The sequence below is a fragment of the Balaenoptera physalus genome, assembly GCF_965194825.1.
Source record: "Balaenoptera physalus genome assembly, chromosome: 19".
NCBI lineage: Eukaryota > Metazoa > Chordata > Mammalia > Artiodactyla > Balaenopteridae > Balaenoptera > Balaenoptera physalus.
The window spans coordinates 18,797,353-18,812,231 of NC_138900.1; the positions used below are offsets into that span (position 1 = coordinate 18,797,353).

Consider the following 14,879-nt stretch of genomic DNA (forward strand, 5'->3'; position numbering starts at 1 on the left):
ATTATGATTTATCACAGGATATTGAATATAGTTCCCTGTGCTGTACAATAGGACCCCATTGTTTATCCATTCTATATATAATAGTTTGCATCTGCTAATCCCAAACTCCTAATCCATCCCTCTCCTTCGCCCCTCCTCCTTAGCAACCACAAGTCTGTTCTTTATAAGACTATTAACTTTTAGTATTAACTTTTTGGCCATTTTACTGAATTCTTATTAGTTTTGTGGTTTTTTAGTTGACGCTCTTGGAGTTTGTAAAAACACCGTTATTTTGCACAAAAATTATTTCGTTTCTTCCTTTCTAACATCTATATCTTACTTTTCTTAAATTGTTGGCTAGAGAACTTTCGGAATTATGCTAAGTAATGGCAGTGGTGGTAGACATCCTTGTCTTGCCCCCGATATTTACAGTGGGTTTCAGCTTGGTATTTTTTATTCTACTAAATATGTTTAAATCTATCCTAGGTTACTAAATTTCAAAGTCAAGAATACATTTAGAATGTATCAAAATCCTCTTTGACCTCTGTGAGGTTGATGTAAAGTTTCGCTTTTAACTTCTCATTTTAAGTGTAATTTCTCTCCTAATTTTAAGAACATTTTTGCCAGTGTCCACAGTAGAAGTTGACAGAACAGCGTGCTGCTCTGGAAAGGATACAGTTCTCATGCTGGAGCATCTCCTGAGTCGTGGCCCTAACGCTGCTCTCAGGGATGTTGTCGGAGAAGCCCTAGAGGAGCTTTGTCCCCCAGATCATCCTCACCATAGTTAATGTCACTAATAACATAATTAATTATATTTGAAAACCATTTCAGGGACTTCCCCCATGGTCTACTGATTAAGACTCTGCGCTTCCATTTCAGGGGGCACGGGTTCGATCCCTGGTTGGGGAACTAAGATCCTGCATGCCTCGCGGTGCAGCCAAAAAAAAAGAAAAAAGAGCAAAGCAATGGTGTATATTCATTCAGTACAGTCCCATTTTTATAAGCGGAGAGTATATGGGTGTATGTGTAGGTATTCACTGAACATATAAAAAGCAGAAGGGACTTTAATGTAGAAAGCGTGTAGAGAGAATACTCCAGACACTTGGGAAAATGTAATGAACAATCTCTCTCCTCAACTTTTTGCAGCCAGGGAGAGCCAGCACTTATGGAGGATGTTATGCAAGAATCCATTCTCCATACCCATTATACTCATCTTATTTTTTCCTGTAATACTTGCCTCCTCCTAATATATGATATAATTTACCTATTTGTTGTGCCTGTTACTTAATGTCTGTGCTCCCTTGTGAGATTATAAGCTCCATGGGGCAAGATCTTTGTTTTGTTCACTGAAGTAGCCCCAACACTGTGAACAGTGCCTGACACATAGCAGGTGTTCATCAATGTATCTTATGACCGAGTGAACTCACCAAGTGGTCATGAAACACTGGACCCCGTTGGGGGTCTCACAGGGGTGCTTTGTTTGTGGAAGCGCACGGAGCTGCTCTCACAAAGGTTCCCATCACAGACCCTGAGGGTAGCATCCTCGTAACAGTCCCCAGACGTGAGTTTGCTCTGCCAGGAAGACCCTGTGCCCAAAGGACGAAGGTCTGAGCCCCTGAATGTCTGTGATGTTTGCCAGAATTATTGAACTTATAGTCACTTATGCAAGCCACTTAACTGTGCTGCCAAGACACTTTTTTTTTAAGATTTTGTTTTTGAGGTGGACCATTTTTAAAGTCTTTACTGAATTTGTTACAATATTGCTTTTGTTTTATGTTTTGGTTTTTTGGCCGCTAGGCATGTGGGATCTTAGCTCCCTGACAAGGGATGGAACCCGCACCACTTGCATTGGAAGGCGAAGTCTTAACCACTGGACCGCCAGGGAAGTCCCCACTTTTAAATAAAAAATAACTTCAACTTCCCTTGTTACTGAAGCAACAAAAACAAAAATTTTAAATATACATAAATAAAATTAAGAAAATAAATCCCACCACTTAGAAAATCACTGCAGTGTACACTCTCCCATAAGTTTTTATGAATTCTACATGTATTTTTTTTTTAAAGAAACATTTATTTATTTATTTATTTATTTATTTATTTATTTATTTATTTATTTATTGGCTGCGTTGGGTCTTTGTTCTGCGCGCAGGCTTTCTAGTTGTGGCGAGCAGGGGCTACTCTTCGTTGTGGTGCGCGGGCTTCTCATTGCAGTGGCTTCTTGTTGCAGAGCGTGGGCTCTAGGCACGCGGGCTTCAGTAGTTGTGGCTCGCGGGCTCTAGAGCACGGGCTCAGTAGTTGTGGCACATGGGCTTAGTTGCTCTGCGGCATGTGGGATCTTCCCGGACCAGGGCTCGAACCCATGTCCCCTGCGTTGTCAGGCAGATTCTTAACCACTGCGCCACCAGGGAAGTCCAGCTACATGTATTTTTAAAGGGGGGGGGCACCTTAGACATTACTATTTTACCTGTTTACGGTTTTGAGTCACACCTTACAGTGTCTCATTTTTCTTACAGGATTTTATTCTGGAACATTACAGTGAAGATAGCTACCTCTATGAAGATGAAATAGCAGATCTTATGGATCTGAGACAGGTATGTTTCTGTGTGCGGCAGGGTGAGGAGGGTGGCTACTAGAGCTTGATGAGTCTTCAGACGATCCCATTATTTCATTTGAAGACTTGTAGAATCGCTGGTGGTCGGAGGTGATAGGGAGGAGCTTTCAGAATCGTCCATTCAGCTTGCCACATAAGAAGACTACAGAGGGGACAGACATACATGTCTGGGGCTGGGTTCCAGGACTCATGAGTTCACTCCAGCCTTGCCCATCTCTCCTAGAGTTCATGATACCAGCCCTGGGGCCTAGGCTCCAGAGAAATAGCGTGTGTGAGCATCTTGCCTGCCTGGCTGTCTGCTCTATGCTCACCCGGTCACCCCCTCACCCCCTCAGTGGTTCCTTTCCTTTCAGGCCTGTCGGACGCCCAGCCGAGATGAGGCTGGGGTCGAGCTGCTGATGAGTTACTTCATCCAGCTGGGGTTTGTTGAGAGCCGATTCTTCCCACCCACCCGACAAATGGGGATCCTGTTTACCTGGTAGGTGCCTTGGCTGGGGCTCTCCCACTCTGGCCCCAGTTGGGAGCCTCTGTCCCACGGGGGCTCCTCTGCACTGTGGCCTCGTCTTCCTAACTGTCCCGTTAATACAGGAGACGTGTAGATAAACCAGTGTTTATTTATGAAGGGGATCCAGGGGGAGAAGGCTCCAACGGACCGTGGCTTCTTGCTTCTCAGAGCAAGTGAGCCGAGGAGAAGAGGCATTTTTTTCATGCTCATTTTATCGCGGGGGACACACTGGGGCTCTGAGGTGGAACTAACAAGAAACAAGATTCTTGTCCCAGATGGCATGGGAGTGGGAATCAGGTTTTGTCCCAGTGACAAGGGCAGCAAACAGAAATAGATCAGATTTTAAAAACTGAAGCAGAACCTTGGATTCTTCCCCAGAGTTGGGACTTTCCATGATTAGTGTTGTCTAAATATTTTGGAGATGCTATACCTCTTCTCTGAGTTGCTTAGGGCTGTGTGAAATGAAAGTAAATCCCGGTAGCTAAGGGGCATATTCAAAGTTTAATTTCACCACAGCAGATGGCTTTTGATGCTTCCTTTTGGAAGGAAAGGCAGATGACTTTTCCTAAAGATGTGTTAGCTGCCTGCACGTGGGTGAAAGGGCCAAATGTGACTTCTCCTTAGTGTTGAATTAGGAAGAAGCTCCGTATCTATCCCCTGGTTGATATGTGAACTTTAAAACATATCCTGAGTCTTTTAGACTTCAGGAAGAATTATGAGGGGTTAGGAATTGCTATATTTCATTTAGGAGAAGCCCTCTTTTTTTTTTTTTTAATACATTGTATTTTTTAGAGCAGTTTCAGGTTCATAGTAAAATTGAGGGGGAGGTGTAGAGAGTCCCCGTGTAGCCCCTGCCCCTGCACACCCACGACCTCCGCCACTGTCAACATCCCCCCACCAGAGTGTTCCATTTGTTACAGCTGATGAACCTACATTGGCTCATTGTCACCCAACATCCGTTGTTTACAGTAGGGTTCACTCTTGGTGGGCTACCTTCCATGGGTTTGGACAAATGTAATAATGACATGTATCCACATCATATCATAGTGTCACACAGAACAGTTTCACTACCCTACAATCCTCTGCCTTCCACCTAGGCATCCCCACCCCCGCCCCACCCCGAATCCTGGCAACCACTGACTCTTTTTGTCTTTTCCAGAATGTCATATGGTTGGAATCATACAGTATGTAGCCTTTCCAGATTGGCTTCTTTCACTTAGTCACATGCATTTAAGGTTTCTCCATGTCTTTTCATGGCTTGATGGCTCATTTCTTTTTAGTGCTGCATAATTTTCCACTGTGTAGCTGTACCACAGTCTGTATATCCATTCACCTATGGAAGGACGTCCCGGTTGAGAATCCCTATTTCTGTTTGCGCTTGTGGGTGTCTTTTTTCAGTATGATCAGGCCCATCGTCTTGCTTGGAAATAAAACCTCATTGCGTGTGCATCTTTGAGTTTTATTCAAGAAATAAGTTTTGTCCATTTTTACCCAAAGGTGGCACTCACTAGCCAAGGAATCCATATTCTCAAAAGACGTTTCTTTTAAATAGGTATGACTCCCTCACGGGGGTTCCGGTTAGCCAACAGAACTTGCTGCTGGAGAAGGCCAGCATTCTGTTTAACATTGGAGCCCTCTACACACAGATCGGGACCCGGTGCAATCGACAGACAGAAGCTGGGCTGCAGAGCGCAGTGGATGCCTTTCAGAGAGCCGCAGGTGTGTCTCTGCGAGGGCTGCCGGGATAGAGCCCTGGCCCTGCCAGGTGGCCCTGGTACCCCAGCTGAAGGGGGTTTGTGAGTCCTCCCCAGGCCCGCGCTTGGCCTCACAGGCCTGAAAGGGCCAGGCCAGTTTCCAGAGCTGGTGTTATCTTCCCACCAAGAAAATCGCTTATTGGCTCAAACCCTGTCTGTCTCTGTCTGAATATGACTCGTGTACACAGTAGTTAATGATTAATCTTTTCCAAACGAGTGGCCCCACAGATGGCAGTCAATGGACTGTTTCTTTGAACACAGTTTCGAAGAAGAGAATAAGTTTTCTCAAATGGTGGGAATGTAGGCTTTTTCTTTTCTCTTTCATCAGACGTGCCTGTTTGGTGCATATTACTACCCTTGCCTTTCTGTTATGCTTACTCTGAGAAGCTCACTCACCCAGGGTTGCTCTTCTCGGCCCCCTACCAAGTGACACTTAGTGCCAGCCTGTAGGGGACTGGGGGCTGCCAGGCGAGGTGCAGTGGGCAGGCCTCCACAGCGAGTTTCCTTCTGTGCCGGTCCTTGTCACTCTGTTTCGGGGTGTTACCCCTGGCAGAAAACCTTCTGGGGTATCTCACTTTGCTCTGCAAGGCCGTGAAGAACTGTGGCTTTGCCATTTTGGCTGATCATGGAATTGCTTGGTTAAAATGATTGATCCCTTGGGAGGAAACGACACTGTGAAATTCCATGTGGGAGTTGACTTCTTTCACTGTAAATCCTTTTCTGGGCTCATCTTTCTCTCTGAGGACTCTGAAGCAGCTATGCTTGGTGACCTGTCTCTAAGATTCCAGAGATATGGACAAAACAAAGCTTGAGAACAGAGTAGGAGCGAACCCCAGAAAGGAGCAGACAGCCCGCAGCCGTCGCCTTCCTTCTGCAGGGCAGTTTATGCTTTGCAGCAACACCAGAAGAACCAGTCAGATGGGATTTGTGCCGGAGATTTTCTTTCAGCTCCAGGTTGATTGTCATTTAATGCTGTGACACTTTTCTAACACATAAAAAAGTCAGCTGAGGGCTACAGCATGAAAATTTCCACTGGAGTGGCTGAGTTGATCTTTCTTGAGGTCCTGGGGGAAAGCCCGGAATTTATGAATGACCCAGGGGTTAAGTGTGAGCATGCCCCCCAGAGAGCCCTTCCGTCATTCTGTCTGCCTTCTGCCTTCACCTCCATCAAATGTCTAGTCACATATGGAATTTCTCACAAGTGTCCCAGGTGAGATAGAAATGGCCAGGGAGCAGGCTGGTTTCTTTGCTTGATACAGACGTAAATGTTTTGGAAGAGAGTTGCAAAACAAAAGTTTTCTAGCTACGGTAAAACATACATAACAAAACTACCATTTTAACCATTTTTAGGATTACTGTTCGTTGGCATTAAGTACAGTCACATTGTTGTGCAACTATCCATCTCCAGAACTTTTTTATCACCCCAAACAGAAACTCTGTCCCATTAAACACTAAATCTCCATTCCTTCCTCCCCTCAGCCCCTGGGAAACATTCTACTTTTTGTCTCTATGAATTTGACTATTCCAGATACCTCATCTCACCCAGTGGAATCATATGACATTGGTCCTTGTGATGGACCTATTTCCCTTAGTGTAATGTCTTCATCCATGTTGTAGCGTGTGTCAGACTTGCCTTCCTTTTTAAGGCTGAAATATTCCGTTGTAGGTATATACCACATTTTGTGTACCCCATGTCTGTGGATGAACATTTGAGTTGTTTTCTGCCTTTTGGTTATTGGGAATAATGCTGCCATGAGCATTCATGTATAAATATCAGTTTAAGTCTCTGCTTTCAATTCTGTGGGGTTATACCTAGGAAGTAGAATTGCTGGATCTTATGGTAATTGAGAATCAGATTTTTCCAAAGATGCTTCAGGACACCAGTTTTATATTTTTGCTTCTGTCATTTTCCATACTCCTGAGCAGCATGGTGAAATAAATATGATCCCCAACTAACGTGCAAAACAATTCCAATCGTAGGGGTTTTAAACTACCTGAAAGAGACGTTTACTCACACTCCAAGTTACGACATGAGTCCCGCCATGCTCAGTGTGCTGGTCAAAATGATGCTCGCGCAAGCCCAAGAAAGCATGTTTGAGAAAATCTGCCTTTCTGGGATCCAGAACGAGTTCTTCATGCTGGTGAAGGTGGCTCAGGAGGCTGCCAAGGTAAGCCTTGCTGTTTGCCGTGACTTTCGGAGTGAGTGGGATTCGCTGGTGTGGGCCCACTGGACGCAGCGGGGGCTTCCCACGGCAGCTTGCCCGTGACCTGGGCAGCATGCCCGCCCAGGCTGGCCAGAGTGCTGGCTTGCATTTTCCTGGCAAGTAATGATGTTTCAGATACGGATCACTGATTCCATCTGCAGCTTAGCCTAAAAACCAGCATAATGACAGTGGCCTGATCTCCCTGTTAACTCTGACACTGACAGCGCTAGGAGACCTTGGAGTTGCTCCCAGATTCTGGAGCGACCTCTGGCAGGGGCCGCTGCCTAGAAGAAAGGACTCTTTTTCTGCAGCCCGGGTACGTGAGGGCCCCTGTGCCAGCCTCCTCGTTCCCAACATTCTTTCCGTTTTAGGTGGGAGAGGTCTATCGGCAGCTGCACACGGCCATGAACCAGGAGCCAGTGAAGGAGAACATCCCATACTCCTGGGCCAGCTTGGCCTGCGTGAAGGCCCACCACTACGAAGCCCTGGCCCACTACTTCACAGCCACGCTCCTCATCGACCACCGGTGTAAGGCTTGGCATCTCGGGGCTCTGGGCTTTGGTCAGTGTTGTGGTTTTGCTGCCTCTGGGTGATTCTGAGCTGAGTGAGAGCTGTCTGCCTGCCTGGGAGAAGCTGACAGCCTGGGGGCAGAGGGTGGGGATTACATGTTGGTCCAGGCAACAGGGTGGGATTAGGGGTTATGTGGTTCCTTCCTGTGGGAGGAAGAGGGGTAGCGTTCCTTCTGCCTGGGATGGAACAGACAGCTTCATGGAGATGATGTTTCACCTGGAATCTAGGGCCAGGACTAGACCAGGGAGGCACTCGCCTCAGGCACGAAATCTACGGGGATAAACTCAGTAATTGAGATAATATTTTAACGTTAAAATTGTGAATGAATCAAAACTAAGGCAAAAAAATCCTTGGTGATTAAAATTTTAAATAAGGACACAGAGCAATAACGGTGCTGTACTGAGCCACATGGGAACCTGAAATAAAAAAAAATTTTGATCGGTTGTTTATCATGAATATTTTTGTATTAATTTTGATATTTAGAAAATTGTATTAAAATATCATATATATCTTGATGGCTGGGTTTGGGGCACCCCCTTAAATGTTCAGCCTGCAGTGAGTGCCTCACTCTCCTCCCCGTAGTCTTGGCTCTGATCTGAGGTTGGGTGGGACTTCTGTTGCAATTGGTGCTAATCAAGGCAGCCCTCTGAGTAACGAAAAGGATAACCTCTGGGGCCAAGACTGCCTGGGTTCATATCTCAGCTCTGTCATTTACTAGCTGGGTGATCTTGGGCAAGTTACTTACCTGCTCTGTGCCTCAGTTTTCTCATCTGTAAAATGGGGACATGAAGAGAACCTATCTCACAGGCTGTTGTGAAAACTAAATGCCTCTATGCAAAGCTAAATAGTGCCTTGTATACGGTGGGCTCTCTGGAAGTGTCAGCTGCTCCTGCTAGTATTATTATATGGTTTATTAGGCAGGAGAAGTCATGTAAACCAGCCGAAATACAGTGCTTCAGTCACTGTGGTAGGAACACAAATGAGGCAGCAGTTGGAGTCCTTGGTGTAGTCATGGATGGTTCCTCAGAGGTGGTGCCATTCGAGTTAGACTTGGGACTCTGAGGAGGGCTTTTCCAGCTGAACGAGGAGGCAGAGGACAGCTAGAGTGAGAACAGGATCTGAGTGAGCCCTGGAACAGAGGCCGGAAGTGTTGAGGTGGCAGTGGGTGGTTTGGTGAGGTCAGGAGGGGACACATGCCAGGGAGGTTGCAGGCACGGAGGCCCCCAGAGGTTTGAGGTGGGGCTGTGCTTGGAGGTTCATGAGATGGGTGATGGGGAGCAGGTAGAGGGCAGGGGCTTGGAGCCAAATCATGAGCCCCTAGAGTGTGCCGGGCCCCCTGCACAGAGACCTTGGGCTGGATTGCCTGGGTATGTCCAGGGGTGGAAAGGAGACCTATTATCCCAAGTGCCTTGTAAAGCTGGAGAAGGGAACCTGGGGATGTGGTTGAAAGAGGGATCTCTCAGTGGGTCTGCGGTGCCATCAGCCACAAGAAGGGATTTATCCTGTGGTTCTTGTTGCAGTGAAGCCTGGCACAGATGAGGACCACCAGGAGAAGTGCCTGTCCCAGCTCTATGAGCACATGCCAGAGGGGATGACGCCCTTGGCCACGCTGAAAAACGTTCACCAGCGCCAGCAGCTGGGTGTGTGTCGGCTCCTGCTCCCTCCCTCCCTGTGCCCCACCTGATACTCCCACTCACCAGCAACTCCAGACAGGTCCCCAGGGCAGGGCCCGGAGAGTAGGGCTTCCCGAGTCATCGTGGCCACTCTGGATTCAGAAACCGGGAGGCATAGTCCTCTGGCCTCAACGGGCTTCCAGAGCTGTGTTCTCACAGGTTCTGCGAGGGACCAGGGCTCCCACGATGGAGCCAGAGCTTTGGCAATCTTCCAACACCCTAGTGGCCCAGGGGATGGCCCTTGGTCATGCTAATCTGGAAGGACACATTTCTTAGGCCACACCTAAGAACTGGTAATGAATTGTCCTAGTTTGGTCTCTAACAGGTCTCAGAGTGAGTATCGCTTTCCATGTCCAAACCTGAATTCTTCCTCCACCCAAACTTGTCCCCCCACACCACACATGCACTTTCCCCATCTCAAGGATGGCAGCTCCATCCTTCTAGGTGTGCAGGCCAGAAACCTTGGACGCACTCTCCGCCCTCATCTTTCTTTCTCATCCCCGCATTTGATTAGCAAATCCCGTTGGCTCTACCTAGAAAAATATCCCAAATCTGACCACTTCTTACCTACCACCCTGGTCCAAGCTTACGTAGTGCTTACTTAATAGACATTGACTCGCTTAAACCTCACACAACCCTATGAGATACATATGGTATGATTCCCCATTTTTCATCTGAGGAAGCAGAGCCCCAGAGAGGTCACACAGCTTGCCCAGCTTTTTACCAGGGAGCCCTCGTGGTCCCATCTCACCCAGAGGTGGAGCAGAATTCCTCACCTGCACTTGTGAGGCTGGACATGGTCAGGCCTCTGTTCCTCTCTGGCCTCATTCCCTACCCTTCTCTCCAGCCCTCACTCCCTCCAACCAAACTCCCAAGTTCCTTGTTGTCCTTAAACGCAGGCCTGCTCCTGCCCCAGGGCCTTTGCACTTGCTGCTGTTCTTCTAGGAGCGCCCTTCTGTCAGATATCTTCTTGACTGCTCCCTCACTTCCTTCAGGGCTCTGCTTAAAAGTTACCTTCTAAAAGGCCTTTTCTACCAAACGATTAATTCCAAGTACTGCTCCCAATTAGACCAACTGAAAGCAGCACTGGACGAAAAGCGTCCGGAATTAGTCAACAGAAAATGCATAATCTTCCATCAGGAGAACACAAGACCGCATGTTTCTTTGATGACCAGACAAAAACTGTTACAGCTTGGCTGGGAAGTTCTGATTCATCTGCCATATTCACTAGACATTGCACCTTCGGATTTCCATTTATTTCAGTCTTTACAAAATTCTCTTAATGGAAAAATTTTCAATTCCCTGGAAGACTGTAAAAGGCACCTGGAACAGTTCTTTGCTCAGAAAGATAAAAAGTTTTGGGACGATGGAATTATGAAGTTGCCTGAAAAATGGCAGAAGGTAGTGGAACAAAAGGGTGAATACGTTGTTCAATAAAGTTCTTGGTAAAAATGAATAAAAAATAAATAAATAAAATAAAATAAAAGGCCGTTTCTGATCACCCATAATAGAAGGGCAACTCCCCATTCCCCATCTTCTCGTGCCACATCTGCCTATTTTTATTTCTGCTTTATTTTTCTCCAGAACCTTATAGCCACACGACCCATTACATATTTCTTTGCCTGTTAATTATCTGTCTTCAACCACTAGCATGTAAACTCCATGAATGCACAGGCGAGTTTTTGTTCATTGCTTTATCTCTAATGCCTAGAATGTTCGGTAAATGTTTGCTGAATGAAAGTTTTATAGACACAAGTGAGCATATTGTACACACATTTAAGAGGGACTGAAGCCATCCAGGCAGATCCTTCAGAAAAGAGAACGTCCACCTTTCTGGGTGAATCCTTGGGCACTCGGGCTCTCCTTGAAGTACTCACATTGCAGTTTACGACATGTGTCCTGTGGTCTTGATTTTCTGCGGGCAGGCAAGTCCCATCTGTGCCGAGCTGTTACTCATCACGAGGAGTCCGTGAGGGAGGCCAGCCTGTGCAAGAAGCTCCGGAACATCGAGGTGCTGCAGGAGGTGCTGTCTGCGGCACACCAGCGGTCCCGGCTCAAGTACACTCAGCTCCGTGAGGACTATGACCTGCTGAACTTGATCGATGTTCCCGACATCATCTGTGAGTGGCCTGGGTGCCGGTGCCAGGTGCAGAGTGTGCCATGTGAGAGGCAGGGGCGCTCGGGCGCTCATCCTGCAGGGGCCGGGCAAACCCTCGCTGTGTGCCGGGCACTGGGACAGGGCCACGTGCTGCTCTTGCCCTGGTGTCCTCACCTCCTCATTCCCAGATCCAGGGCCTTCTTTATGGTCTTCGTCCTCGTTGACCCCTTGGTGGCAGCTGACCCCCTCCTGCCCCTCAACACGCCACCTATGGCGTCAGGGCCCTGCCACCTTGGTTCTTTCTGCCCTCACTTTCCTCTCCACCCTATCTGCTGACTGTCTTGCCCAAACCCACCTCCCCTCCTGTCATTCTTGAGGGTCTCCTCTCCCTGGTTTGCTTCCTCTAGATTCCTTAAAGTCTCACGACCTCCCCTGGGGTTCCAGCCACCACCGCTAGTCAGGAGACCCCAAGAACTGCCTTTCACCTCGACGTTTTCCCTACACTCCATACCCACCCACATGCCACCTGCATTCTGGAAAACTGCGCTTTGCTATCTGTCTTTTACCTCCGGCTCCATAGTTTGAAAGCCACCTGCATCCTTATTCTTGCTCCAAGGCTTGATCTTTACCCTGTTTTCTCCGTTTTCTTTCTTTTTTTTTTTTCCCCAGACAAAAATTATTTTTATTACGAAACAAGAAGTAAAATTTTCACTGATACAGTGGATCCAGGGGATGCAGGGAAAAGTTTTTACTTTGGTAGTGAAAATTTCTTCAAAATCTAGTTCATCGTGTCTGTGTGTGAGTGTGTGTGTGGTGAGAACACTTAAGATCTACCCTCAAGTATACAATATAGTGTTGTTATAGTCACCGTACTGTGTTAGACCTCTAGAACGTACTCATCCTGCATAACTGAAACTCTGTACCCTTTCACCAACATTTCCTCACAGCACCCACCCCCCACTGCCCCCGGCACCCGCCATTCTGCTCTCTGCTTCTATGAGTTTGACTTTATTTATTTATTTATTATTTTTTATTGTATGAGTTTCAGGTGTACAGCATTATAATTCAACATCTGTATACACTACAGAGTGATCACCACCACAAGTCTAGTAACCATCCATCACCGTAGAGTTGACCCTCCTCACCCATTTTGCCCATCCCTCCCCCGCAAACCCCTCTGGTAACCACAGATCTGTTCTCTGTATCTATGAGTTTGTTTTTGTTTTGTTTGTTCATTTGTTTTTGGGGATTTTTTTAGATTCCAATCATATGGTGTTTTTTTTTCCTCTATCTGACTTATTTCACTTAACATAATATCCTCAAGGTCCATCCATTTAGTTGCAAGTCACAGGATTTCATTCTTTTTTTTTTTTTTTTTTGTCTAAGTAGTATTCCATTGTATATATATACCACATCTTCTTTACCTGTTCATCCATCTGTGGACACTTAGGTTGTTTCCATATCTTGGCTATTGCTAACAATGCTGCAATGAACATAGGGGTGCATATACCTTTTAGAATTAGTGTTTCATGTTGTTCAGATAAATACCCGGAAGTGGAATAGCTGGGTCATATGAACTATGCTTACCTTTTTGAGGAATCTCCATACTGTTTTTCCATAGTGGCTGCACCAATTTACAGTCCCACCCACAGTGTACGAGGGTTCCCTTTTTTCCACATCCTCTCCAACATTTGTTATTTCTTGTCTTTTTGATAATAGCCAATTATAATAGCCAATGAGGTGATATCTCATTGTAGTTTTGATTTACATTTTCCTAATAATTAGTGGTGTTTTATGTGCCTGTTGGCCGTCTGTATGTCTTTCTTGGAAAAATGCCTATTCAGACCCTCTGCCCATTTTTTAATTGAGTTGTTTGTTTTTTTGTTGTTGAGTTGTATGTGTTCTTTATATACTTTGGATAGTAACTCCTTATCACATGTATAATTTGCAACTGTCTTCTCCCATTCAGTAAATTGCCTTTTCATTCTGATGATAGCTCCCATCACTGTGCAGAAGCTTTTTAGTTTGATGTAGTCCCATTTGTTTGTTTTTGCTTTTGTTTCCCTTGCCTTTGGAGTCAGAGCCCCAAAAATATCAGTAAGAACAATGTCACTGAGGTTTCCGCCTATGTTTTCTTCTAGGAATTATATGGTTTTAGGTCTTACATTCAAGTCTTTACTCCATGTTGAGTTAATTTTTGTGTATGGTGTAAGATAGTGATCTAGTTTCATTGTTTTGCATGTGGCTGTTTAGTTTTCCCAGCACCATTTATTGAAGAGACCATCCTTTTTCCATTGTCTGTTCTTTGCTTCTTGGTCATAAATTAATTGTTCATCTATGTGTGGGTTTATTTCTGGGTTCTCAGGTCTGTTCCATTGATCTGTGTGTCTGTTTTTGTGCCCTTTCCATACTGTTTTGATTACTGTAGCTTCATAGTATAGTTGAAATCAGGGAGCATGATACCTCCAGCTTTGTTCTTCTTTCTCAAGATTGTTTTGGCTATTCGGGATCTTTTGTGGTTCCATACAAATTTTAGAATTATTTGTTCTAGTTTTGTGAAATATGCCATTGGATTTTTGATAGGGATTGCATTGAATCAGTAGATTGCTTTGGGTATTATGGCCATTTTAACAATATTAATTTTTCCAATCCACAAACATGGAATTATCTTTCCATTTATTTGTGTCTTCTTCAATTTCCTTCATGAATGTCCTATAGTTTTCAGTGTAGAGGTCTTTCACTTCCTTGGGTAAATTTATTCCTAGGTGTTTTATTATTTTTGATGCAATTGTAAATTGGATTGTCTTAATTTCTCTTTCTGATAGTTTGTTATTAGTGTATGGAAATGCCATGAATTTCTGTATATTGATTTTTTATCCTGCAGCTTTACTGAATCATTCATTAGTTCTAACAGTCTTTTGGTGAAGTCTGTAGGGTTCTCTGTAAGTAGGATTATGTCATCTGTAAATTGTGTCAGTTTTACTATTGATTTGGATGCCTTAACTTCTTTTTCTTGACTAATTGCTATGACTAGGACTTCCAATACTATGATGAATAAAAATGGTAAGAGTGGGCATCCTTGTCTTGTTCCTGATCTTAGAGGAAAAGTTTTCAAGGCTTGTCGTATATGGCCTTTATTATGTTGAGATTTGTTCCCTCTATACCCCCTTCATTGAGGGTTTTTATCATAAATAGATTTGAAGAGTTTGGCCGTTTCAGATTCCACATGTAAGTGAGATCTCGCTCTCCAGTACTATGAGGGTGATACTAGTATCACCCTCATCTTAAAGATGAGGCAATGGAGGCTTAGAGAGATCAAAGTCTTTGTTCCAGGTGACCAAGCTGGTTGGTGGAAACAGGAGTGGTGCTCAGGGATTCTCCTTCATGGACACAGGCCACTTCCCTGGCCCCCTTGTCCACACAGTAGAGACAACCTCCACAGAGGGAGGGAGATGCACAGCTCCTGGCGAGGCTGTCTGGGGGTG

General features: G+C 45.5%; 1 protein-coding gene across 2 annotated transcripts in view; it reads left to right on the forward strand.

Moving 5' to 3' along the window:
* RHPN2 (rhophilin Rho GTPase binding protein 2) overlaps positions 1–14,879 on the forward strand; it is a 59,239-nt gene that overhangs the window by 35,620 nt on the left and 8,740 nt on the right. For both annotated transcript variants that reach the window (XM_082437573.1, XM_082437574.1), the window contains 7 exons: positions 2,493–2,570; positions 2,944–3,068; positions 4,648–4,814; positions 6,830–7,017; positions 7,425–7,581; positions 9,144–9,263; positions 11,222–11,416. In XM_082437573.1, coding sequence (XP_082293699.1) covers positions 2,493–2,570; positions 2,944–3,068; positions 4,648–4,814; positions 6,830–7,017; positions 7,425–7,581; positions 9,144–9,263; positions 11,222–11,416 — 1,030 coding nt within the window. The remainder of the gene's footprint in view (positions 1–2,492; positions 2,571–2,943; positions 3,069–4,647; positions 4,815–6,829; positions 7,018–7,424; positions 7,582–9,143; positions 9,264–11,221; positions 11,417–14,879) is intronic.